Genomic DNA, 23,426 nt, shown 5'->3' with positions numbered 1-23,426 from the left:
CAGTGGAGGACAGACGCTGAAGTGCTTCTAGTCTCTGTGTCCCAAACAAGTATCCTAGAGGTGGAGTGGGTCAATGTGGTGCTGAATGCTGGAGCTGAGTGCGGGGTGACTTGACCAGAGCTTGGCCCTGCAGGGCGTCCACATGGGAGAGGTTTTGCGCCTGTTGTGAAGCTCACCATTGCTCTGAATTTCAGTGAAATGTTTTCATAGTGTGAAAAATGATTCAGCTGATGTTTAATACAAGAGTGGTAATGTATTTAAGACAGGTGATGATAGTGTACCTAACAATTTGTGCCGAATAATGTGCCTTCTGGGATCAGTTTTGGAATTGGCTAGCTGTTTTCTCCCATCCATTATAGTTAGCTATTCCTTGTCGTAACGCAGACAGTAGCATTGTTCTCGGGGAAGGTTGGTTGCTATGCTTGTCTCTGTGGAGGTTTATGTCATGTGGGAAGATTAGGAAATATGGAATAAAACAACTGGGGTAAAACAAGGCACAAAGTAAATGTACTTTTGCTACAGACTGGGAGATCATAAACTGTCAATGACAAGAGGAAAAGCTTGATACTCTAGTTAATCGCAAAATAAGTGTGGACTACCAGTGTGAAGTGACAAGGGGAAAAGTGGGTGCAATTTCAGAATTACTGTTATTTGGGAGTGAGTGCTCCTCTGGAAAGCAGTCTGGAGCGCCTACGGGATATTGCATCTCCTTCTGGTTGCCAGTGTTGGAAAAGGAGATACTCCTAAAAGACTGAAACAGGTAGAGATAGGCTCACTGTTCTTGTGCAGGCATGTTTGTACAAGCGATAAGAGAAAGCACAGAGTACTAAATGATTGTGAACACATATAATCTGGAAAAAAGTTTGTGTATGTTAACAGCGAGGTGCTAGTGCTGCTTTCTAGGGTGAATGGCAGAGGCAGACCTCTTGATAACATGAAGATGAAACGTGTTTTGTTTATTGAAGGGTTTCTAGGGGTCTTGTGGTAGTGTGTATTAGGTATGACTGGACAGGTGCTTCCTTACGAGTATCTTTTTCGGTGGCAGTTACATGTGGAGAATTTAACCGCTCTTAAAAATGATAGGGTGACTGACATGGTACAGCTGAGGTAACTTGATGGTAAATATCTAAATATCAGTGCATCTCTTGGGTGTTGTGATGGGATACATCTTTATGAACTGAGCTGCTTTGGAAACAACTCTCTCGCTCTGATACTGACAGCTACAGAGTCAACATGTAGCTGTAGCTTCTGAATGCTGCGGTAATAAGATGCTCTTGACGACCTTTTGTGAGGCCAGTGGAGTGACTGCCATTGATTTCACTGGCAACTAAAGCTTCTTAAAGCAAATAAAGGGAAGATGTAGGAGAAGCAGCTCACTAATGTGAAATGATGCCCTTTGAAATGTGCTTGAAAGAGTATTAGCTCCCCATACACAGAAGAAACGGGACCTACCTTGAAGGGGGAAGTAAAAAACAAAGTGTTCCTCTGACTGGGGAAACCACAGGAAGCTTGTTTTGAATGTAGAAGGAAATTTTAGAGATTGTCTTGCGAAATGAAAGGTCAGCAGAAAAACCCAGTGAATCACAGCATGAAAAAACTGGAGATTTTACAATTGTTGGGGAAGCAAAAACCATGACAGCAACGCTGGGGTTCAGCTCTCGGTGACTGCTTTAGAGAAGGTGCATCAGTGTGGACACCTGGCAAGTTGAGCTAGGCTAAGCATGGCGAGCTGTGATTTAGTGATTTGGGATGGAAGGGGTTGTTGGCATTGAGTGCAGGAGGACCAGAAAGCTGCTTGTGTCCTGTTTACTGTGTGAGGGACATGAAATGTTCTGTTTGTATTTTGAAGCCAGATATGCTTCACAGTTCAGTGGCATGTCTATGTGTTGTTCTCGCCCCGCTCCTCCATTTATTAGTGGATTATCAGTAAGATCTGTGAACTTTGGTTTTCTAAAGCACTATGTTTGATTGTTATTTTGCACAGGAATTACATGTCTTAGATGGGGATTTTTCTGAGTCTGGTAAATTTTAAATGGAGGCAAGAGTAGATCAGGTTGGATTTTAATTCAAAGCTGAAATACACAGGCAAATACGGGAAGCTTGATTTGGGTAATGTTAGTTTCTGTTCTCAAAATCCCTGTCTGTTACGTTGTGGAGGTTTACAGAGAGCATAAAATGTGGTTGTAACAGGCTTGTTATTTGAAGGACTTGGGTATTGCTGTGACACTTTAGAGAATTAAACAAAATGAATCAGTTGCTAGAGATCACTCACAAAAATAAGTATTAAAATATGTCTTTAAAATTATGTGGATTACTTTTAGTATTTAGGAACTTGCTTTAGAAATATGGGAAGTATTGTGTATGCTTAGTGACCCATTTGACAGTGTGATAAAACTGTAACTAAGGTAGCAGACAAGACAATAATGAAGGCTGGCAAAACTGAAATGAATCTATATGATAACATAAAACAAAACTGAAGTGGAACTGTTGTAGATACAAAGAAAATAAAAGGCTACTTGTTTGTGGATAAATGAAACTTTGAAACAAAATAAAATCAAGATGTGTAGTGTTGTGGAGGAAGATGCATCTATCAGTGGTAACTACTGGTTTTCCTTGGGGGAATAGCAGCAGGGCTGTCTGTGTAGTGCAGGGAGGACCATGACAAGCACTGATTGCATGAATGAGGACATCACCGCAGTTGACATTCCTGGAGACACTGAGCCTGGAATTCTCTTTTTGCTTGGGATTTTTTCCTGGAAGTTTGTTACAGGTATTGTTCAGTGGGTAAAGGATTATTTTTTTCCTCCCTGAGCTCTGTGAGAGCTGGAAAGTCTTTCCACTGGAATTGTCCCCACTGGAGCCTGTAGCACAACAGACAATTTTCTGGACCACAGTAGTTCTGGGAAATGCTGCTTCTGGATTTGAAGCCTCATATTCCTCCTAAACATATTTTTTATATATGTATAACTCAGGGTTTGTATTGTTCTTAAAAGAAAGTGAAGAAAATTCTAACTTTTGCAATTTTTGTTTATGAATACAAGTGACAGATGGTGAAGGTCCATCATGTCCAGGTGTCTCTAGATGAGATAACTTTCGTGTTAGTCCCTCATGAATGTGCTTAGGAAAATCCTGGCTATTTCACAAATGCCCATTATAGTCCTGTAAGGGATGGGTAGCTTCTGTTGCAGTGGTCATCATCAGCAAGGCTCTGTAGCAGATGTTAAGTTGTACTTCATTTTTTTATTTGTCTGTGAAACATCTACTGTTGATGCACTTAGAAAAACCGAGTGCTCAGCTGGCCGGACCACTGCCACATTTGCGCTCCCGAAGAAGTGGCAAGTTCAGAGGAAGTGACATAAGCTGTGAGTTTCCGTTACTGAATGTTGGGTCTGTTAACATTGCCATAGCCTGGTCCTGCTAAAAATAGTTGCCTGGGTTTGAGCTGACCAGGCTGAAACAGCTGTATGACGATCATAAGGTAATGCTGCCGGGCAGGGTCCTGCTACTATTTTGGGGGGGAGGGATGAGACAGTTGTAGTGGAAATTACAAACTTTTCTTCTCCATAGCCTGATCAGAGCCTGTGTGTAAATTTTTAATTATTACGGCTGAAAGATATTTCCAAGACTTTACAAAACTTTTGCATGAGATGTGCAAATACGGTGTTTTTTGGGGTGAGTGCACTTCAGTTATGTGGAAGGGTGGGGAAGGCTGTGGTCTTCTTCCAGCCTGATTTCTTGAGTCACCTGGGAGAGCACAGGGGAGTTTGAGTCATGTGTCAGCCAGTGCTGCAGCCCAGACTGTAATTTAGAAAACACGAACCCGTATTTAAAATTGATAACTTACATTTCTCAAAAGTATTAGGAAGATGAAAAGGCTATGGTTTTAGTACTGTCATTGGTCACTGCTTCAAAATTGTGGTGGTTTGGAGAAGTTTTGCAGCTAGAAAATGTTAAAATCTCTTAGAGGTAGTGATGTAAGTACAGCTTGATATTTGTGATTAGTTGGCACTGCTACCTAGGTTGGGGGTTAGTTAAAATGTTTGATTTATCCCTGGTTATTTGCTTTTGCTGATACTTTCTGAACCTTTTTCTGCACCAATAGCTACCTTAAGAACTCTTACAACAGAGAGCATTTGTCTGATATTTCTGCAGATATTTACACTTGCTTTCTTCTATTTGTCAAGTGCTTATCAGATGACTAAGAAGAGAGGGAATGGACAGTTGATGCTCTTCACTTGTATTGATTAGGGTGAGAATATTGTAACTTATGTGTGTTTAAGGTAATTGTAAAGTGTTGGCTTTATTTTCTGCATGCTTTAGTCAGTAGGAGATAAGCCAGATGCCACATACTGTAAGACATATCATATTTACACAAATAATAGCCTTTTCAAATAACTTCTCCATTTGTTTTGAGCCCTATAGCAATGGACCAAATTCACAGAAAAAGTTTTGCCTATGATGTGAATTCTAATGATGTGAGGAGAGGTACTAGAAAGGAAAGAAACAGTGAGCGAGGAGTTGGTGTATCAGCACTATCAGTCTACTTTCTTTTGTTTTTGAGATGTGTGTGATGATAGTCTTTCTTGAATCACGTGTTCCTTTTTCAGTTTGCCATAATGCACATTTGTGTTTATGTGGACATGTTTACGTTTCAGATTTTGATACCAACTCTAGAAAATGCACCAGAAATTGGGGATGTTGCCTTCAGCCACTCTCTACAGATTGATTTATGCTTTAGCATTTGCAGCTTGGTCTTGCTTTATATGCTAGACGAGGTTTATGCCAGCCTAATTGGTTGCTGGCATTCCTGAATTTCACAGCTGCTGTATTCAGCTGTGTACTAGAAAAATATAATGGAATACTGTTTGCAGAGAGCAAGAGGCAATTGTAAAGATGTAAATGTGCTTTCTGGCACTTCAGTAACATGTAAACTTGTGGTAACACAAAGAATTTTTAGGAACAAATTGTATGGGTATATTGCCAGTTTAAACATTATAGTATACATTTTCTGTTTAAGTAAGATGAGAATATTTGGAAGATGGACATAACTTTTATTTTTGTTAAATGTTTTTTTCTATTCAGTCCTGACTTTCTTGGCCAAGGAATGGATGAAATCTGGCACAGAGATGGAAGATTTATTGTGATGCCTTTGTTACAGCATGCTGGCTTACTGTGTTTGTGAGAGTGTTCAGTATTTTCTATTCATTCGTCAGCCAGCTTTGATCTCTTTTCACTTGTTATGGCAAAGATTAAACCTTTTTTAATTATTATTTATTCTCTGTCAGAAGTAATAGAGCACAGGAGCAGGTAATAGGACTTGCATGGTGGCTCTGTGATTAATACAGTGTAACAGGTTTCAGCTGTGAATAGTACTTTTCTTCAAAATTTATAAAAATTGGTAATGCTGAAAATTATTATTATTATATTTTATAGAATATGTTTCGCTAAACTTACATTTTTCGTGTATCCTTTTTCTCTTGATTCTGGATTGACAGCTGGGCCAAGCCTCAAAACAGTAGCAGAAGATTACATACACCGATGTAAGCTTGAGGAGCCTTCCAGTTCCCACAGTTTTTGTGTCCTTGTGGTCCCAGCGTGCTTGTAGAAGTGGCAGGAGTGGCACTGCTGCAGCAAGACAGTGGCTTAAAGGCAGGAGAATTAATGGAGAGGTGTGCTGAGGACCTTGCACAAAGAAAACTTGCACAAAACTTACTCCGAGGGAGTAAGGTGTGAGAGCGTGGTGCTCGGTGAGCCTGCTGCAGCGCAACCAGCAGCCGCGTTGGGGCTGGGTGTGGCGGGCAGGGTGCGTGCCCCACTGGGCTAAGGGGACATGGGCTGAGGGGGCCGTGGTGGTGGGGCTGAGGGGACATGGGCTGAGGGGGCATGGCGGCGGGTCTGAGGGGGCCATGGTGGCAAGGCTGAGGAGACGTGGCAGCAGCACGGGCCCCCGTGTCTCCCGGCCGCCCCTCACCCGGAGAATGGCGCTCCTGGGGTGCCTATGGGAGGGTTTGTTCAGGCAAAACACGTGTCAGGGACATAAAAACCAGCGAATGCTGGAAGAGAGGGAACAGGGGTGATGGCTGCTCGGCGACCCCCCCGAGCACGACGCTTTGCCGGAGTTTCGGTTAGTCTCTTTCTCTGTGTGTTGTGTTAAGAGTGCGCAGAGGTGCTGTTACCTGCCGTGAGGCTTCCCCATGGTCTCTTTTCTTGCTTAATTTTAACTAGGTGTGAATGTTTAGGCAGCCTTTGCAATAAAAGAAATATTAACAGTATACATCTGTTACTTGTTCCGTTAGGTGAGAGAATTTGGGATATCAGTCAAGGTTTTTCTCCCTTTCTGTCCCTCAGCAGGCCCTAAGAGGCTTAGGCTGTATAAAAACATTAACTTCGGAAAACTGTTGGGTTATGACTGAAGTGGCTAAGACAGAAGTTTGGAACAATTGTCGGAAGAGCAAACTGGAGTGGATCAGGTGGGCTGAGGGCTTTAGGGAGGGAGAAGAGGAGGTGTGAGGCAGAGGAGACCCAGGCCGGAGCGGGTGTGCGAGGGCCGCGCTGTGTCTCACCCTGGGCCGCTGTCCCAGCTCCGGGGTGGTCGCTGGTGCTCCAGGAGCTGCACCCGGCCCTCGGGCACCCCAGAGGACGTGAGGGGTTGCTTGCTCCGGCCATGGCTCCTTATAGGAGGGTGTTAGACGGGCAGCTGCATTGGACGCGTGTTGTTTAGAAACTCCGGTTCTTGGTGCTTCTTGGGCAAAGCGCAGATGTGAAATCCGTGTGACACCTGTGTCTTGATCCTTCTGTATCAGCGCGTGGCTGCTCCGATCTTCCAGCTGCTCGTCACTACCGTGTGTAGGAAACAGGACATAAAAATATGGTGGTACACTACGTATCTAAGGAGAAATGTCCGTATTCCTACTGAAAGTTTGCTGGTTTTGTTGTACCTTATGGGGGCTCGCTGGCTTTGAGTCTTTCACTGGAGAAGTCAAAGCTACAACACCTTAACTCCAGCTCAGCAGTCTGTGTAACTAGCTGCTTTTAAGATGATGATTTGTATTATTGTCTCAGGCAGTTTAATTTTGGTTGAATTACCAACTGAGTGGATGCCCATAAGAAATGAGTATCAGAATACTGTATCAGAGGGCTTCACTCTTGTGTTGGGACATGTAATGTTGAATCAGCTTAGAAGGGGGACGAGCAAGCTGTTGTGGAACACACCTCAGGACACTTTGCTACCAGTGGTATTGGAGTTTTCTTCTCTCAAGAAAAGAGTGTCTAAGTGGTGTGGCTTTCATGTGATGTTTTGTTTACTTGCCACTCAGTTTTCCGTTCACTGAGTTTTTCACTTGTATGCTGACTGTCCCGTTAGAGCCTCCACAGGTGGATCAGGTCTGAGACTCTTCACAGTGCGAGACCAGAAATTATCTTCTATTTATTACCTCATCTTTTTTAACCCTCTTCTTCCTTTCTCTCTCTGCATGTTTCAATGAAGGGATGAAAATACTGGAATTTTTTTCCACCAGTTAATAAATGATCATTTGTGTTTGCTTTCTAGGCCGAATTCACCAAGCTATGGTAACATCCCTAAATGAAGATAATGAAAGCGTAACTGTTGAATGGATTGAAAATGGCGATACTAAAGGCAAAGAGGTAAATTTAGTTATTTTAGAACTTTTCTCTTTTAAAAAAATGTGTAATCTACATGACTATTGCTTTGGAATTTGCACTGGAAACAAAAAGAAGATGTAAATCTTAATTTCCTTGATGATTCTTTGGTTACAGACTGTTTTGCGTGGGAGCTGTTGGGCAAATACTGATTTCTTTTATATTAAATTTGACTTCCTGAGCTCTGTGTCATAACTTTTAAGTAGTTCTTTTCATCTAATGGTTTTGAACCAGATTACAAAGGCTGACCTTGTCATCCTCTGCTTACAAGTAGAAAAATCAAGTTTTTGAGGGGGAGAATGACTTGCAGTTCAGACAGGAAACTAGTGGGAGAGCTAGATTAGGAATCTTTTTGTGTTTGTATTATTGAGAAATTGAACTGCTAGTTTTTTTGCTTATGTATTTATTTTTGGCAATATTTTTGAGCCTTGCTTTCCTTGAGAAACTGTGTCTTTTTGTGTAACTCATTGCTTATCCCCTCTTGCTTTAAATTTTGGACCACATTAGACAGTTTTTTAGCCGAGAGTTGAAGAAGCATCTCAGAAATAATAACACTTCACTGGTTTTGTGAAAACACAGAAAAAAGAAAAAAAAATGGTGAGAAAGTCCTGGTGATCTCATCAGCTGAGCTCACCCCTCTGGACACACAGAATCCATACAGTAGCGAGGTCTTTGAAAGGTCCAGCCAGGGGAAACGACACGCTATAGAGACCAAAGCTGTATAAGAATTTTAGGAAACCAAGTTTCAATAGATCTGAAGCCAGCTATTTTTAAGATCCTGCCCCCCCCCCCATACATTATACAGCATTTTGAGTGAGGAACACCGAGAAGAAAAAGAATAACATGATAAATTTAGTATGTTTTTAACTGTGCTTTTATTTTTTGGATGGTTGTAATTTGTCTGTGTCTTTTGCAATGTCTGGGAAATTTGAAATAATTGAGATCTCTTTCTATTTGTGTTACCGAATGTCTTTCACATTTTGCAGTAATTGTCAAATTAGCACAGTAATACTAACTACTTCTATTTTAATCGCTTTACAAAATTAAAAATATCTATTGGTCATTTTTAATTCATCCGTTTTCTGAAGGACGTGTTTTCAGCTAATACAAAGACCAATGCTTACGCTGTTTTCAGTGAACACAAACCAAGATGACGGAGATTTTAGAATTAACAAATTGTGGGGTAAAACCACTAAATATATTTACTCTTTATTCTTAAACATTACAGGAGAAATGGAGAGAAGGAATATTGTCTTAAGACTCAAAAATGTGTATTAAATTCTTTTATGCAGATTGACTTGGAGAGCATATTTTCGCTTAACCCAGATCTTTCACTTGATGAAGATATTGAACCTAGTCCGGAGACACCACCACCAGCTATACCATTAGCCAAAGTAAACAAAGCCGTGAAGGTTGGTAATATATATGCAATATGTTCACGTTAAACTTGCAGTACTCCTACATACATTGTTACACTTGAATTTTTAACTTTAACTTTTATATCTGCGGAGCTACTTGATAACTGTATTCCTTTCTTTATACTGTTGTGAGTAGGGGTTTCTAAAACTTCTCCAAGAACAGGTTTGGCAGAGAGGGAGTTGGGAACTAATATTTATAAAACTAAATACATCTCAAGGAAAAATATAGAAAAGGTTTCAAAGGTTTTGAAACACTGTGTATAGTTCAAGCAGTCTTCAATGTAGGCTCTTCACGGAGGGATGCGGCAGCAATCACCTCTGTACTGGTGATGTTGTATTATTTTCATTCACTGGAAGGAAGAAGAGGTGGGGCTGCAGTTTACATTTTCAATAACATGGTGATCAAGTAACAGCGATTTCTTTCTTTATAGACTCGACGAACTGTGGCAGTAAAGAATGACAACCCTGCCAGAGATAACAGAGGTAAATGTTATCTCTTTCCATTTCAAGGAATTAAAAAATATGGGAACATTTTAACCTGCTCATATAACATACCTTAATAGTTCTGCATTTCTCACTTGGAATGTGTGCATGTGACATGTAAAAGACATGGTACACCATTCCTAGAGTTATTCCTATATATGTTTAGGAATTCATACTGTATGAAAGATATTTATATGCAAGTTGAAACAATACAGCATTAGGAAAGCTAAGCTGAATGAACTGAAGGTGCAGAAATTTTAAGTTAATTAATTATGCTGCATCAAATCATGTGTGGACTTTTCCAAGTTAAAGCATCCTCGGTTTGCTTCAGCTTAATTGAGTCTTTCAATATATAGTAAGTAGTGCACTTAAAATTCTTACGCTTTCAGTTTTTTAACATGTTTTGTAACAGTCTGCGTGTAAACATTCATTCAAATAGTACTTAAGCCCTATGGGTTAGTTCTTACTCTACAGTTAATAGTGAAAAATCTACAAAAAATGCTGGAATGTCACAGGAGGATAGGTGAAAAGTATTTTTTGGATGAATACAGATGTAATGCATCTGTAACATGAAAAAAATAGTTACTGCTTACTGTTTTTATTTTCTCTCTTGCATTAAACTTGACTGCCTTGTACTGGTGATGGTGGTGATTCTTCTTCCAAACATTAATCTACTGTCATTAATTCAGACTAGATTCCAGTCCATCTGTTTAAACTTGAAAAACAAGTGGGCTTGCATATCTTTGCAAGTGTTCAGACTCTTCCGGTGGATGATTGGGACCACTTTCTCCCTTCTGTCATTTGCCTCTGGGGGTGTTAAACAAATTGAAAATCTTATGAGGAGGGGATGGATAATTTTTTTTCAAACTCATATGGTTTGAATTTGAGACATCTTATTGATGGCTCTCCTCACAACTATACATGTTGTCGTTTTTAGTAATTGATCTGTTTGGTATGGAATAACCCTGTAACTTGTATTTTAATAGGTCCTATGCATCTTACTATTCAGTCAGCCTAAATATTTGTCCTTTGTTGGCCTTGTAATTAAGCTTTTCTCAGTGCTCTGTCTTGTTTCCTTTGGAGTGTCACCTCTAGGCTGCTAATCAGAGCTGATACCTTCACTTTCATGCTCTTCTGGCAGACTCTGTTAGGAGCGTGTGCAGGAAATGGGCCAGCTGAAGCAGAGCTGCTTTAAGCAACTCTTTGAAAAACGGTTCAAAACATTCAGCTTTACCAAAGAGGCTTGCATGCTCACCACTCCCACTGCATTCACTGGGAACGGACATCACTGCATCTTCAGAAATTGATATCCTTAGCACATAAAGGATCAATGCTTAACCTTAAGCGAATTGATTGTATCTCTTCTAGTATAGTGTCAAAAAGGTTTGTTTCTTCCACTCACAGACTGAGCTGCACTTTGCTGTCTTTTATTTGTATCCGTTTGCTCCTGTAGAGATTGTAGGCTCAATAGAGTGGGACCACTGTGTAATGTCCAGAGAATGTGAAACAGTGGATGTAGGCTCAATAGAGTGGGACCACTGTGTAATGTCCAGAGAATGTGAAACAGTGGACCTTCTTTTCTTACTTGGTTTTTGGGTATAATCACAATATAAATAAAATTTCAGCACTTTAAGCTTCAAGACTGCATATCTACAAGTGCATGCTTCATTCTGTGTGCATAATAAGTTGTACTAATTCTGCAGTAGAGTATTTAAAACTATGCACATACAGCATTGGTACTTAATAATTATGTTATGTTGGTGTATAATGCTAGGAAAAAAAGGCTGCATATTAAATGTCTTTATTAATATACTTTCTACATGTGTGGCTCCTCCTCACCCCAAGGAAATTGTTGAGTCTGGAAAGGGGCCTCGTTTTGTCTTTTCATAACAAAGCGTTTCAGATTTGGGTAGAAATGTTACCTTTCCATGTACATATTGAGCTTTGTGCTTTTCCTTTACAGTGGTTGGTTCTGCACGTGCGCGGCCTACACAGCTTCCCGAGCAGTCTTCCTCCTCTCAACAGAATGGTACTGTTTCAGATATATCTCCAGTTCAAGCTGCAAAAAAGGAATTTGGACCCCCTTGTATGTAAACCGTGTATCAAGGACTCAGTCATTATGGGCGTTACATGTACATTCTCTTGGATTATGTTGTTGTCCATAAATGAGAAGTGGTCTACATGCGCAGTTGTCCATGGGCTTCCTTGAGGAACTTTTTCAGAGAGATGTGTCTAAACAAACATTCACTTCTGTCATAGTTGTGCTAGCATTTGGAATTTGTTTTCGCTTTATCTTTTTTTTAACAGCAGGGTTGCTTGGTTTTTTGCTTTGTGGTTTTTTAATTTTCAATTTGCCTGGGCTTTCTTTTAATGCAGTCCAAGAGATCACATGTATCTGTCCAAATATTTTTTGAGGGTCATTGTCCTTACATTTTTGGTCATGTAATTTTTGTCCCATTCCCATGAATTTTTTCCTGATTCATTTATTTTATGAATTTTAGCAGTTTAATTGCCATAATTATTATGTACTAATACTGATTTGCTTGAAAAGATACTTGATACAAATGCATTCCAATTACTGATAAATTAATATAATTGAAATGTTACAGTGTAAATACTAAATTCATGCAACACTGAAAATATTTTAAAAGTAGATCATTTTCTTTAAGCACGTAGAAAATCTAATTGTGTGAAAGAGGTTGAAAAATTGCAAGAGAAACGTGAAAAAAGAAGGTTACAGCAGCAGGAACTTAGAGAAAAAAGAGCTCAGGTGAGTATTTTTAGCTGAGGTGAAAAAGGTATGTCAGCAAGAGAAGAAGTTTGCAGTATCATTGTGCTTTTTAAAGTCTTTAATAACTTAAATGAACTGTAATAATCTTGAAATTAAATGTTTTCATCCTGTGTAGAAATATTTGGTGCTCGAAAAATAGTTTGGTGCTTGGTTGTATTGCTCTCATAATTATTACTTTAGACAGTTTTTCTCCTCTTTTTCTTCCCACAGAAATACTTGCTTACAATAGCTTATCTTGCTGAGTGTTCTTTAAAGATGAAGTACTGAGGATAGCTATTTCTTAGGGAAGATACACTGTCGAAAATAATCAAACCTTTGGCTTTTAGATAGGGCTGTTATTCTACAGGAGGTGTTACAACATTATGATCAATTGTTCTGTATGATCTTTGATGCTTTGTAAGAGATCTGTTTGAGGCTCAAGTCTGAACAATTACTTTTAATTTTTTTTTCCTTTAAACCAGTCCATGCATTTATAATTTAGCTTTGCATCATGCAAGCAGCTTGGCAGCAAGTTCTTAGAAACTTGTGTGAGAGAAATGAAGTTGCTAATCCTGTGAGAAAAATCTCTTAATCTTAAATGACTTTGTGTCACAATGGTGTAAAAGCTTTAGCAAAACTAGTAACGTAATCTTGTTGGCAGCCCTGTGCGTATGTGTTAGTCTCTAAAGAGATACTATGAGTCCACTACTGACATGAGAAGTACCACCACCAAGTAAATAATTCAGGCAATTTACTTCATGGTTTAATGATGTTTCTACACTGACCTAAAATCACCTATGTTGATTTCATGTTCTCTAATTTCCATCCATTTACATGAATGCAAAACAGGACTGTGTCTTTATTTGTGAGGACCAAATATTTTTTGGCTTTATACATTAAAATTCTTTGACATGGTACTACACCTAAAATGTTATCGCTTCTCTGAAGACTCCCTTTGCATCTGAGTCTTAAGACTGTATGAGGAAGCTCTGTTTGTTTCAGTGACCTGTATGCACCTGTGCTTCACGTTGCTTTTTGTATTCTGTTGTGGTGGTTGTTGTGAAATGCAGCAATAATTAGCCAAACACTGTCTTCTAGTGGGCAAGACCTTTAAACAGGGTTTGAAGAATAGTAGGCAAACACTTTTTCCATAATAAGCAATCCTTCTTTCTGAATGTTAGAAGGGAACATTACAGCAGGAATACATTTTGGGTGGACTTACTGTCAGCAGTTTTTAGTTTAGGGTTGTGTTTAGAGCAGCTGGGGTGCCTGCACTGACCTCTGCAGCGTGTGTTGTGCTGTGTGATGGAGCGTGTCCATTCGTCCGTTGGACTGCCTTATCTCAGATTAAGAAGCGTTGACTGTATATGATGCCTGGTGTTGTGCAGTTGTTTGGACGTGTTTCTTTAGTGTGAAGGTTGTGGAAAAGGTGGGAGTCATTCCTCTCTTGCGTAGACTGTTCATGAGTCCTCAATTAAAATGTACTTTCAATTACATGCCAACCAATAATATGAAATAGAAAGCATATAATTGTTGTGCTTTATGATCAGTATATTATCCACATCAGAATGTAAAAAGACATTAGACTTGCATTTGACGCATTTCTGGCATTTTTAGGTAATGCATATTTTTCTTATAAATAAATATAGAAGATACTGAAATTCGTCAACTTCAGGGAAAAAAAGTATGTTAGAAATTCTGTTGCTTACCTCCCTAGGATGTTGATGCTACAAACCCAAATTATGAAATTATGTGTATGATAAGAGACTTCAGGGGAAGTTTGGATTATAGACCACTGACAACAGCAGATCCTGTAAGTACGCCAGCAACTTGGAAATTTTTCATCCTTCTGTATTTTTTTCAATTTTTTCAATGTAGACTTCTCTCTGTAAACATGAAAAATAAGTAGTTTAATATATATTAGTATTAATTATAACATGGGTTTATTTTTTCAGTAATTTGATGATATTCAAATTAGTAGGTTTTGAAAGTCCTAGGTTACTAGCTTATTGTTAATTATGTTATTCATTTAAATATTATTTTACTGTAAAATACTACCAATATGTACTAAGTAGTCACTCAGCCTCTGTATTAGAAATTTTTCTGGTATGCAAGGGGTTATGCATACAAAACCATTAAGCTTCTCTGAAAAACCCTGTTGAGGATAAAGATTAATTTTTGATCTTTGAAGGTGATGAGGGCCTTTGGTTTGTAGAGAAGTCAGAGAAGCACAGTCCTTAAATGATGAAGATTATCAGATCTCTGTGCAAATCCAACTTTGTGACAATTTCTGTCAATAGCTTATCTTCCCTGTTAGAGTTGGATTGCTTGCAGTGTTCCGAGATGTACCTGGTACTCCCCAGAATTAGATCACTGTCTGCAGGGGGTTTTGTTAGTGCATGGTTCTCCTGTTGGGTTTTTTCGCTATTGTGCAGACTCAAGGGTTTTTACATGTTCAGATGACTCACTGTCTTGGAAATTTCTCTTTATTTAAATGATTGGTTAATTAATTCAAGAATAGAAGTAAAATAAAGTAAAATATCATATACCCAGAATTGGGGTATACTTCACTGAAAGATTGTTTCCTTTGCAGATTGATGAGCACAGGATATGTGTTTGTGTACGAAAAAGACCACTCAATAAAAAAGGTATGGCCATTCAAGATTTTGCTGAATTTTTTCTCTGAAAAGATGCTTTTGATAGCAGTATTATTTGTGTTAGAGACCTAGAAATACTGATCAAAGGTGAAACTGTTACACTAGACAATATGTGTGATGGACCCAGAAAATTCATAGACTCGTCATAACTTGGATAAAGATGAGGAAAAAAATAGTTTTAACTGTCACCATTCTATGGATTGGGAGCTGAGGCGCAGAGAGACTGCAGTTTTTTTCAGGTCATTTTCAAAGGTCATCTAGGATGAATTTAGTTGGTATGAGAATTAATTCTACTGTAATTTCTTCAGTATTCTACGTTCTATTAGGATCAGCATTCTTTTAAACTATCCTTCAGGTGATCTGAGCAGAGAGCTATGCAATGAAAACTTCCATACACATTTTTTGTACATGTATTTTTATACTTTCAAGAAATCTTGAATCAGACATCAAGGGAGAAATTCAGGTGCCTGAACGCTGATGTCTTTTGACATACCAGGTTTCCAAAAGTGTCAGATGCATCCTCACAGGGCTAGTGGCTTACAGACAAAGTGGAGAATTGTATCCCCTGGAGTTGCTGCTCAGGGCTGGGGAAGATACCCTAGGGCATATGATATGCCACTGAAAAACTAATAGGTACTGGATAGACTCCCTAGTGACATTTTTTACATATGACTAGTGTTACAGCTTTTTTTCTTACTGCCTGCTCATCAGACTGGAGTCTGTATGCCAAAAAAAAAAAAGTTCAGGTTTTCAAGTCCAGTTAAATCCCAGTCTTCCCATGAAGTTCTTTCCTTTCAGCAGGAAATTAAGAACACAAATGCTTCTGGATTGCAATCTGTCTGAATCCAGCACTTATGTAAGCTGATTTTTGTTTTGAAAGATGTTTCTTTCCTTCTCTTTCTATTATATTTTGTTTAGCTAAAGGATTCAAAAGAGCATCGCTCTGATTCTGAAACAACATAGGATGCATTTATTATTTTTATACTGTCAGAACTACACATTGAGGATTATCTGGAGCATATCCAGAGGAAAATGGGAGAATTGTGTGGGAAAGGGAAAATGTGTGTTGATACCAGTATGTAGTTAGTTTTTGTCTTATTTTTTCCCCTCCACATTGCTGCTTCCTGTACTTTATTTTTTTCTTCATTTTTACTTTTACTGTTATTCTCTGTATTTTTTTCTTTTCTTGATCTGAAAGGATTTCATAATCTCACAAAATGGTGAATTGAAACTGTTTTGCACAATCTATTTAATAAGGGCATTCAACATACAAGTCTGGTAGCAGTTTAATTTCTGTTTCAGCACTGGAGGTTATCTTCAATAAAATATGACTTAGAAATCTGATGTATTTGGGGGAAATGTCACCTTCTACCTGAGCTGAAGGTGGGCAAATTGAAATTACAGTAAATGAGAGCAAGTTGTTATAGGGCATGAGTTGGGATTCAGAAGAAGGATTTGGTTTTGTGAAAGTTGCATATCTTAGAAGTTAGTGGTTTGAAGCTATTAAAAAAATAGTTCAGAGGTGTTTGTAGGAAGATGAGCATCTTCAGTAAAAATGAGGTTGGCACTAAAGTAATTATGCATTTTTAAGAATAAGCTGTAATAAAAATGTATTAATGAAATAATCTGTGCAGGGAATGAACCATAGAGGTAATCTAGTACCCACATGACACAATCTTCTGAAAACACATACTTCGTAACAGTATTTCTTATGCTACGTTTTAAAACTGAAGAGTATTGAAGATACTAGTGTGTAACCTCCTGAAGAGAAAAAAGCAGATTAGTTTGTTTTGTCATTCTTACAAACACAGAATTATCACCCAGATCATTAGGTGTTCTCAGCATCAATTGTTCTGTGGATTGACTTTGCAGGAAGTAGGTGTTCGGACTGACATTTTAAGATTTGATTTCAGTGATGTATATTTGTAATTGAAAAATATATGGTGGGTTTCAAAGACACTATTCCAAACTTTCATCAGCAAGGAATACAAATAGCTGGGAGCAGGTAAATGTCTTATTCCAAAAAATTGTTTAAGAAAAATCACCTTTTGACTGCTTTAGCTAAAAAGCTTTTCCTGCAAAGAATTGACCATCATACATCTCTCTTCGTCACTGTTCCTTGTCTCTGCACTGTCATTACTGCAGAATAATTGCATTTTATTTTATTGCAGTGCAGTACAGAATTGATTAAATAGTGACTTAAATGCATATTTCTGATGGTGTATAATGTCATGCAATGGTAACCATAGTACTGTTTGATCAGTATGTTAACTGATAAAAAGATTTCTATCCGATTTTATAAAGCCACGTCAAATCCTTGAACTGCATGCCTTCAGAAATTTTACGTAGAAGTGCAAGTAGGACACATTAGTGATCCTGACTGTGTGCACAAAGGAGCTTTATTTTTGTGCGTATCATGGATCACTGGGTTCTCTGTTTTGCTGACTCATAGCTCATACAACAATTAGCAGTAAATTGTAGTGCTGTGTAGTAATTATGACCTGGGAACTTGCTATTGAAATCACATCTAGATGGCTTTTGTTCATTCCCAGTGGTAGGAAGGATCATTAGTACTTTCAGCTTTTTCTGCTTACAAGGTAACTTTTAGAAAGGATTTTACTTTAGAGAAATTCTGTATTAAAGATGTACACTTTAGGTTCGAGGAGGAATACACAAATGAAAATGGCTGTGTAGAATGAAAGCAAAAATCTTCTTTTTGAAAGCTGTGAACATATCACTATAATGTTAAGTATTTTGGGAAAATAAAAAGATAAAATTTTAAAATAAAGCAGAGTAATGTAAGGATGTTAATGTCTTTTTTTTTTTTTTTTTTTAAGTTTGATAGTCCAAGCAGTATAAGACTTCAGCGTCCAGTGTCTCTAGTAGAGAAGTTATTTATAAAAACTCAAAGAATAGGGCAGCAATCTGTAAAACAGTATGGAAGCCCCAAGGAAAAAGAACTCAAACCCATGGAAAGTGTTATTATGGAATACATAGCTAGCTACAAGGATAGTGCTATAATTAATGACCTTAGTTTCTCTAATCAACTTGGTACAACCTTTCTTTGATTTCTAGCAATTGGTAGGATAGGATGACTAGACTTCTGAAATGAAATCTCTTACTTAGCAGATTACTATCCAGGCATTGGAAGCCCAAATCTGTTGCAGTGTTGTTACTTGGAGGAGCTGTGTTATCTGAGATGTTGTAAGACTGTAAACAATGAAAACCTGTGAAAAATAATGATGTGTTTTTAGTTAAATATGTATTTCACTTATTTTATAGAAACTTTAATGAAAGACCTTGATGTAATAACAATTCCTAGTAAAGATGTTGTGATGGTACATGAACCAAAACAAAAAGTGGATTTAACAAGGTACCTAGAAAACCAAACTTTTCGTTTTGATTATGCCTTTGATGACACGGCTCCTAATGAAATGGTTTACAGGTATGTGTATATGCTTTTTTTTTGTGAATCTTTTTTCTCATGTATCTCCCATGTCAATAACTGTGGGCTTACCTTGGTCATGGACTTTACTCCTATTCTCTGTGTTCCCAGATACATATATTGCTACCTCCATTCTTTGCCTGTTTACTTTTTTTTTAACTCTTTATCCTGAATTCTTCACCTGCAATGTCATCTCCACCTCTGTTGACCTCAGTCCTGCTCTCAGTCCTCCTCCAAGCCCTGCAGGTTTCCAGACTCTAGCATGTATTGCCTGCCTCCTCAGCTACTGCATATTTGAACAGCTTCATGAGCACCTCATTTGCCTCAGGGTTATTTTCTTATTAATTAGTGTGTGTGCAGCACCTGAGGAACCTGTGTCATGACTTTTGATCTTCAGGAAACTTGTAAGAAAAGGACAGCCCCAGCCCCAAAGAGCTTGCGTTTGAATATAAGATAATTAAGAGATAGGAACAAATCAGGATTTGAATATAAGATAACAAAGAGATGGAAACAAATCGGGAGAGGGTGGGCAAAGAGTACACAGAAAGAGAGGGAGGTTATATTGCTGTATTGCTGAGATACCTGATCTGGCTTGACTTCTGGAAGCAATCTGGCTAATGTAACATGGAGGTGCATGGAGCTAAGTTATCTTGCTCAAAATGCTGAATCCTTCTGATTTAAAAAACAACAGCAACAAAGACTCATACCCACTTTCAGCCTCACGTATTTGGATCTCCATTTTCTCCTCTGTTCTTCTGTTTCACTTTCACAATTGGCACAGAATAATGCACACAGCGCTTTTAAAAAAGTTTAGGGGTAGCTGTTCACCATGAGCAAGTCACTAAATGGAGTAGATACAGTAGCAAGCAAGGTTAGGCACAACAGGACATAATCTTGGTACGCAGTCTAAATACTGTGAAGCCTTTTGCAGGGAATATTGGTACGAGAAAGGAATTTGATGAAGATAATTTTCCTTATGCTTGGAAAGTGCTTCCCATAGCCTTAAGGAGTAGTGACAGAGAAGTATTGTAATTCTTGTTTTTAATCCAATGAGGAAGCCCTTTAGAGAGTTCTGTCTATGATGGTTGTCTACTGCTAGCGTCTTTCGTTTCTAGATGCTGAAGAGCTGCAGGAGAGCGATCTAGCTGATGATGTGTGCCTATTGCAATAGTTCTCCTCCTGCATAACAACCAGTTCTTCTTATCGCCCTCCTTCCTGTTATTTATCTTCATGAGCATAGTGTGTAAATGTGATGGCTGTTTTTGGCATACAATATTGTTGTATTTTTGTACTGAGTTTTCTCCAGGCAATTTTTATTAGTTATGAACTACATTAATGGTGAAAATACTGAAAGATGGTTGTATTCATAGTGACACAGTACATCTCTAGCCTGTGTAGCAGTACAGACTTTCTCCTTCTGCCCCATATGGCACAATTACTTGAAGGGCAATCTGCTTCAAGGCCTCCTGCACTAACAGAAGTTAGAGTGACATAGGTATCATCAGCTGCTCTCACCAAAAATCCTTCAGGGTCACAGTGGGAAAAACATTCTTCAGTCTGAGGGAGAAAAGTTGTGGTGGTCTTTTTTTATTTGTTTGTTTGTTTGTTTTTTGGTTAAGCTGTGTTTTAAGTATTTTTGAGTCCATGAGGCACAACACTAAGTTGCAAGTTTTCATCAGTATTAAAAAACATGCACTAATCTGAATGGGTATGCCTTTTGAGTTTTAAAGGAGAACCAGAGTTTACTTTTCTGAAATACCAAGATTGCAAATAAAGGTTCTAGTACAAGTAAAGTTGGACTGTTTTGGCATGGTACCATCTGGAGTTATATAATGCTTTATGAAAACTTCTCTAGATAATCTTTGTATTTTGCCTTGGTTTAAATAAGATATAATTAAGTGGTTTTTATAAATCAGAAAAATAAGTAATTTCAAACTCAGTTAAACAGAGATAATGAAGTGTGCTTCTTAGGTGGATAGGCTGTGTGAAATTTTGTATTTTATATATAAAAAGAACAAACATCAAAAGATGGGAATAGCCTCATGAGGACAAAGAATGTAAAAGTTTAGAGGAAGCAACAAAGAAAGACTCATCCGATGTATTGTTGATGAAAATTCAGGATTCAGTTAAACTTAGATTTTTGCGTGACCCTTGGTTGCTGAATGGCTCGGTCTTGCCCGTATTGTTTTTGTAAGTGATCTTGTGTTTGTTCCAAAGTAGAATGAAAGGAGGTTGTAACACCTCAGTGTTTCTATAAACAATTGTTCCGGTTTCTGTCTCTTAAAGGTAACTCTGTGTGTAAACACCAGCAAAAAGTTTAGAGAGACCTTTGCAGGGAGACTCTTAGGTCCAGTGGTAACCTTCCATTAGGTGACCCTTTGCTTTCGGATTTTTTCATGAAACAATAGTTATAAGCAGCTGAAGTAGGAACAATAATATGTTTTTTAAAGTAAAAATTCTCTAAAATAGAAAAATGATATTTTGGATAATATGTTCTGACACATTAAATAATACTTCAGGGATAAATAGATTTTTCCATTCTGAAAAGCCTGGGTATCCATTTTCTTGAGCCTTTTATCAGTGTATGAATATTCTCAAAATATTAAGATGTGCAGTATTGTTTTGGCTACTTGTCTTCTAAATTTAGTCTTCGAAACTGATTTGGGGACAAAAAACACCCAAAACTATAGCATAGTTCTAGTATTGGCAAAACCTAAGTGTTTATCTTCTCCACTGTCCTACATCTTCTAATTCTGTCTTCTTTAGGGAGCTCCAAACTCTATGTAGTAAGCTGTACTGTGTTGCACCATTACAACAAGGAATTTTTTTTGCGTAGGGTTCAAAGGAGGATAAAATAAATTTGAGACACCTTGTAGCTTTTATTTGATTGTTTGGGATATTTTAATGCCTTAGAGCTTGTAGTCTCTTTAGTTCAGGAATTAATGTAGAGATGTCCTTTGACCTCTTAAAGTATAGGACCAGTTTTGTCACTTCTGGCCTTAAAACTTGTGGCATCCTTGTGATAGTGGCCTCTTAAAGGAGTTCAGTTTCTTAAGTACTCTTGTTTTTTGCATTTAAGGTTTACAGCTCGACCATTAGTGGAGACCATATTTGAGAGGGGAATGGCCACTTGTTTTGCATATGGGCAAACAGGCAGTGGAAAAACCCACGTAAGTATTTCATGTGTGTGCCAGCAATACTCTTCTTTTTATGTGTGGTACACTTAGACAAGTTCTAGTAAGTAACAAATGCATAAGTTACAGTTCTGTGATCTTTATAGTGTATTTTTGGTCTTTTTTTGTTTGTTTGTTTAAATTTAGACTATGGGTGGTGACTTTTCAGGAAAGAACCAAGATTGTTCTAAAGGAATATATGCACTTGCAGGTGAGACTTTACTGGTCTGTTGGCTTCTTCCAGATTAGTTGAGTTCAATCGATTTTCTTCTCCCTGTCATACATAAGGGTCTACATGTTTTGCATTACAGTGGAGCTTTGATAACATCAAAAGTAATCCCTAGATGTGTGGTCTTTACACAGTAAAGAAAATGTATATATAGAGAACTTCAAAAAATATAATAAATATAATGGATGATTAATTAAGTTTATAATTTTGGGGTCTTCTGCATCTTCCAGTGTAATGTGGCAGTTTAAACTGCAGTGTTTCAGACTTGGTTGACTGACCCTATCTGTTATACTTGGAAAAAATGAGAGATGCTGTGAAGTAGACTGTTACGCATTAATGAGTCTTCACTAAATGACAACATATAACAGGATTTCTTTTTATTCTGGAAATGTATTCACAGCTCGAGATGTCTTTTTAATGCTAAAGAAACCAAACTATAAGAAGTTAGAACTTCAAGTATATGCAACATTTTTTGAGATCTACAGTGGTAAGGTTAGTACCTGATCTTTCTCTGAGGAAGGTGGAATTTCTCTTTCACAAATAAGATTTTGAGCTTGTCACGTAAAAGATTTTTTTTCTCTTTCTACTAAAAACTTTATTTCAAATAATTCTTTACACTTCCCCTCAATCATGTCTTTCCATGAAATGCTTTGCATATTTTGATAAGGGATTTGAAACAGAAGTGTCTTTCAAAGCTCATCTTTAACTGTTCTGTTTTTCCCCCCTCCTAAGGTTTTTGACTTGTTGAACAGGAAGACAAAACTAAGAGTGTTAGAAGATGGTAAACAGCAAGTCCAAGTGGTAGGATTACAGGAACGGGAAGTCAAATGTGTTGAAGATGTTCTTAAGCTTATTGAAATAGGCAACAGCTGCAGGTATCTCCCATAGCTTCCATCATTTTTTGGTTGTATGTTAAGGAATCAGAACATGAATTTTTGGGGTCAGTTCGTTGTGATGGGATTTTAATATGCAGTGGGTTTTTTGCTGATGCTGGCTGCAAGGAAGGAATCCGTCTACCTTTTAAATAAACATATTCAGAGTTTCTGCCTCCTAGCGAGAAATAAGAACTCATTTTTCTACAGGGTATGAACTGCATGCATTATATAACCAGCTTACTGACTTCAATTCACATCATTTATAATCTGGAATCTTGCCAGATTCTTCATCTCTAAAAGGCCTTCATATGTAGTGACAGAGGTTATGTGTAAATTTTTATTTTTTTTTAAGAATCCCACTTCATTGTTATTAAAATTAGCCTTGTGCATAGACTGCTGCCTGATCAGATAAAAATGCCATCAGCATTTTACATGTAAGCATTCTGATAATCTGAAATCTTTGAAGATCTGATTATTCTTGCTTTTAAATGGGAGTTAAAATGTTACTAATCTTCCATTTCTGTTTGAAGAGATGGAAAAAGAGGTATTATTGTACTATGTACGTCCAATGATTAGGGTTGTATCTCTAGTGTCCACAAGAGCTTTAGACATGCTGTCAACACATGTAAGAAAATACAGGGCTCTGCCCTGAAAAAACTAATGTTCTGAGGTTAGTGTGTTTAACATGTATGGTCCTTCACCTGTTCATATGTCCTT

The 23,426-nt window shown here is 38.0% G+C and overlaps 1 protein-coding gene across 5 annotated transcripts in view; it reads left to right on the top strand.

The window, feature by feature from the left end:
* Nucleotides 1–23,426, top strand: part of KIF2A (kinesin family member 2A) — a 55,967-nt gene that overhangs the window by 13,078 nt on the left and 19,463 nt on the right. For 3 of the 5 annotated variants that reach the window (XM_075447145.1, XM_075447143.1, XM_075447142.1), the window contains exons 2-13: nucleotides 7,550–7,644; nucleotides 8,952–9,071; nucleotides 9,509–9,560; nucleotides 11,524–11,646; nucleotides 12,230–12,330; nucleotides 14,048–14,143; nucleotides 14,924–14,978; nucleotides 18,270–18,432; nucleotides 21,512–21,602; nucleotides 21,753–21,816; nucleotides 22,235–22,326; nucleotides 22,567–22,709. In XM_075447145.1, the coding sequence (XP_075303260.1) occupies nucleotides 7,550–7,644; nucleotides 8,952–9,071; nucleotides 9,509–9,560; nucleotides 11,524–11,646; nucleotides 12,230–12,330; nucleotides 14,048–14,143; nucleotides 14,924–14,978; nucleotides 18,270–18,432; nucleotides 21,512–21,602; nucleotides 21,753–21,816; nucleotides 22,235–22,326; nucleotides 22,567–22,709 (1,195 nt within the window). The remainder of the gene's footprint in view (nucleotides 1–7,549; nucleotides 7,645–8,951; nucleotides 9,072–9,508; nucleotides 9,561–11,523; nucleotides 11,647–12,229; nucleotides 12,331–14,047; nucleotides 14,144–14,923; nucleotides 14,979–18,269; nucleotides 18,433–21,511; nucleotides 21,603–21,752; nucleotides 21,817–22,234; nucleotides 22,327–22,566; nucleotides 22,710–23,426) is intronic. The other 2 variants (XM_075447146.1, XM_075447144.1) reach the window with 1 other exon arrangement.

This window comes from Opisthocomus hoazin, chromosome Z (genome assembly GCF_030867145.1).
Source record: "Opisthocomus hoazin isolate bOpiHoa1 chromosome Z, bOpiHoa1.hap1, whole genome shotgun sequence".
In the NCBI taxonomy this organism is placed as follows: Eukaryota; Metazoa; Chordata; class Aves; order Opisthocomiformes; family Opisthocomidae; genus Opisthocomus; species Opisthocomus hoazin.
The sequence above is the reverse complement of the archived record's forward strand: the minus strand, read 5'-3'. Positions and strand labels throughout refer to the sequence as shown.